At 35.6% G+C, this 3366-nt stretch overlaps 1 protein-coding gene across 1 annotated transcript in view; it reads left to right on the top strand.

Moving 5' to 3' along the window:
• Positions 1 to 2946, top strand: part of LOC106876708 (ankyrin repeat and SOCS box protein 8) — a 30014-nt gene extending 27068 nt beyond the window's left edge. Inside the window, exon 3 of the mRNA XM_014925372.2 lies at positions 2725 to 2946. Within this exon, the coding sequence (XP_014780858.1) occupies positions 2725 to 2934 (210 nt within the window). The 3' untranslated portion in view covers positions 2935 to 2946. The remainder of the gene's footprint in view (positions 1 to 2724) is intronic.
• Positions 2947 to 3366: the final 420 nt, after the last annotated feature.

Here is a 3366-nt window from a genome sequence, read left to right as displayed (position 1 = left end):
GTGTGTGTGTGTGTGTGTGTGACATATATTGTTGTGGAAGAATCCTGACCACCCCCACGTGACAATAAAATAAAGAAGCTGTGAACTGTAGCAGTTGGCAGCAGTACATTTCACCCAGTTTTGTTATTTTATTGAAATGCATTAGTCCACTTTCAGTCACGTGGAGGTGGTCAGGATCCTTCCACAACACATTTGTGTATATATATGTGTATACACATATATATATGTGTGTGTGTATATACATACATGTGTGTGTGTGTATATACATACATGTATGCGTCTGTGTTTGTCCCTCCACTGCTTGATAACCAGTGTTGGTTTATTTATGTCCCCATAACTTAGCATTTCAGGAAAAGAGTCTGACAGAATAAGTACCAAGTTTTAAAAATAAGTCTTGCGGTCGTTTTATTTTACTAAACCCATCAAGGTGGTGCCCCAATGACTGAAACAAGTAAAAGAAATAAGATATATATATATATATATTTTTATTTTAGGTTAGAAACCGGTTCTTTCTCTATTAGCAAGAAATCTTGAAATAAACTGAATAATGACATACATACACAGATGCATACATACATACATACATACACACGCATACATACATATATACATTTGTATATATGACGAGCACCATTACTTTTAGTTTTTAGTGTTTTATTATGAGATTTTTTTTTCCTCTGAAAAGTTACTGTAGCCCTCTCCGCTCCCCAGTTTGCTATATTGCATCCATGGGACTCCAGTTGAGAAGCCCTGAATTAGAACAATAAAAGTTCTTACATCCATCATAATCATTGTTTTCAAGACTTTCACAGTTCCATCATCAAGACGAGAAATATTATTGCTAACATGTTCATATCGTAGAGAAAACCCCCTGCAAAAATAGACGACTGGTGACGCCAGCATTTCTCATAACACAGCACAACACGAAAATAAACACACAGCACAACATACACGCCACATAAAAATAAACATGTGACTGCTAACGTATAAAACTAATGATCAAATTTCAAATAGGTGTAATATTGCTTAAACAGATTTCGGGAAATAAAATCTAAAGAAGTCACATCTGCTTGCTGTAAAATAAGACAGCTATTATACACACCAGTAATACCACGTGTGTGTTTATGTTTGTGTGCATGCATAGCAATAAAAATGGCTTCTTTTAAACCCTTTTGATACCAAAGAGCTTGAAATCACTCTGGTTGTATGATATAAACTTCCTTTTTTAAAGTGTTCTAATTTCATAGCCTTTCCTTGGGATAATTTTCGTTTCAAACACCATCACATCATGGATGTTTCACTGAGCCAAGTAATGTTATTTCACTATATTTTTTAGTATTTTCAAAATTAATTGAAACAAAGGCAGTGTGTTTCTACAAGAATATGGTAACAAAAGGGTTAATGTTTCTATATTTATTTTCTCATGCTAGCAGGAGTGGCTGTGTGGTAAGTAGCTTGCTTACCAACCACATGGTTCTGGGTTCAGTCCCGCTGTGTGGCACCTTGGAAATAAATGCTGGACCATGTCGTTGACAAGCAAGCTTCTTACAACACAGTCACACATGCACCTATATATATATATATATGTATATATGTATATGTATGTATGTATTTGTATATATGTATGTATGTATGTATGTATTTGTACGTATGTATTTGTATGTATGTATGTATTTGTACGTATGTATTTGTATGTATGTATGTATTTGTATGTATGTGTTTATATATTTAAATGCATATGTATATATTTATGCATACACATGTATGTATGCATATATATATGCTTGCATATATGTGTATGCATATATATACACACAGATATTTATTTATTTATCTATATATATAAAGTTAGATAAGGTTGGTGCATGGGATTACTTTAGGTTTCACATCCAGAAAGGGCCTGGCTTTATGGCATCTCATCAGATCCCAAAACCTGTTGGCTAAAGGCCTCTCTAAAATATGAAGGAGGAAATGAGCTCGTTAACTCAATGTTAACAAAGGTGATTGTCTCCCCTTGGCTATCGATCGCTGATGTCAACAAAGAGGGTTGTGGCCCTTTGGTTATCGATCGCTGGTGGTCCTGCTATCTCATGGATTCCGATAGGACTCCCTCAACCCAGGGAACCTCCTGAACTCCAGGACAGAGGTCTTTGGACTGTGCTTGCATTTTAGGAAATTCCTCTTAGCCTATTGGAACCCACGAGATAGCAGGGCTACCAACGATTGATAGCCAAAGGGACATATAACCCTTTTTGTTGGCACGGGCGTTCGATAGCCAAAGGGACACAACCCCCTTTGTTGACATCAGCAAAAAATAGCCAAGGGGAGACGATCCCCTTTGTTGACATTGAGTAACGAGCTCATCCTTTCCTCCATATTCTAGAGAGGCCTTTAGCCAACAGGTTTTGCGATCTGATGAGATGCCATAAAGCCAGGCCCTTTATGGATGTGAAGCCTAAAGTAATCCCATGCACCATCCTTATCTAGCTTTAATATATACTGCTCTATAACTTAGAGTGTGCTTCTTTCTTAGGATTTATGTTTACAGACGATATATATATATACATATATATATATGATGGGCTTCTTTTCAGTTTCCATCTACAGTATCTATTCACATTGTTTAGGGTTCAGAATAAGAGTCTGCCCATATTTTGAATAATAATTAAGAATGTAATTTATTTCCAGGAATTAACAAGAAAAATTTCTCGTTTCTTTTTGCAGATTGAGAAATGCAACAACTACAAACAAGTGATACCATGGTTAACGTCTTTACTATTTCCAGAACGAACACTGAAAGAATGGTGTCGCATTAGTATTCGGAGACATTTGAAGGTTTCGATAGATGACAACATCAAAAAACTTCACATTCCTAACTCACTGAAAGATTTTTTATTATTTAATGAATTTGAACGTAATAAATTTTCACAATGAAATTTCTATTTATCTGTTTCTTTGGTTGCTTTTTTTCCTTTTTTTTTTTTTTTTTTAAATTTTTTTTTTGATCTGAAATAGTTTTGTTACTTTCTCAAAAATTACTTACTCTGCAAGTAATACAAAAGTATCCATGCAGCTCTGTTTTGGATACCGAGGAAGATGATCAAGGTACATATATCTAGCTGTCACTTGTAAAGAAGTGCGGCTTGGTAACATGTACCATGATTTTACTATTTGTTTTAGGTGCTGTGTAATTGTGGATCGTAGGGCGACATACCGTGCTTGAGGAGACCTATTGAGTCAAGTACATCAACAACAATATCAAAATCAAATCAAATGGAAATTGTAGTTGTGACCCCCATGCCGGTAGCATGTAAAAAGCACCATCCGAACATGGCCAATGCCAGTGCCGCTTTGATTGGTTTCCAT

The sequence above is a fragment of the Octopus bimaculoides genome, chromosome 11 (genome assembly GCF_001194135.2).
Source record: "Octopus bimaculoides isolate UCB-OBI-ISO-001 chromosome 11, ASM119413v2, whole genome shotgun sequence".
Classification (NCBI taxonomy): Eukaryota; Metazoa; Mollusca; class Cephalopoda; order Octopoda; family Octopodidae; genus Octopus; species Octopus bimaculoides.
The sequence above is the reverse complement of the archived record's forward strand: the minus strand, read 5'-3'. Positions and strand labels throughout refer to the sequence as shown.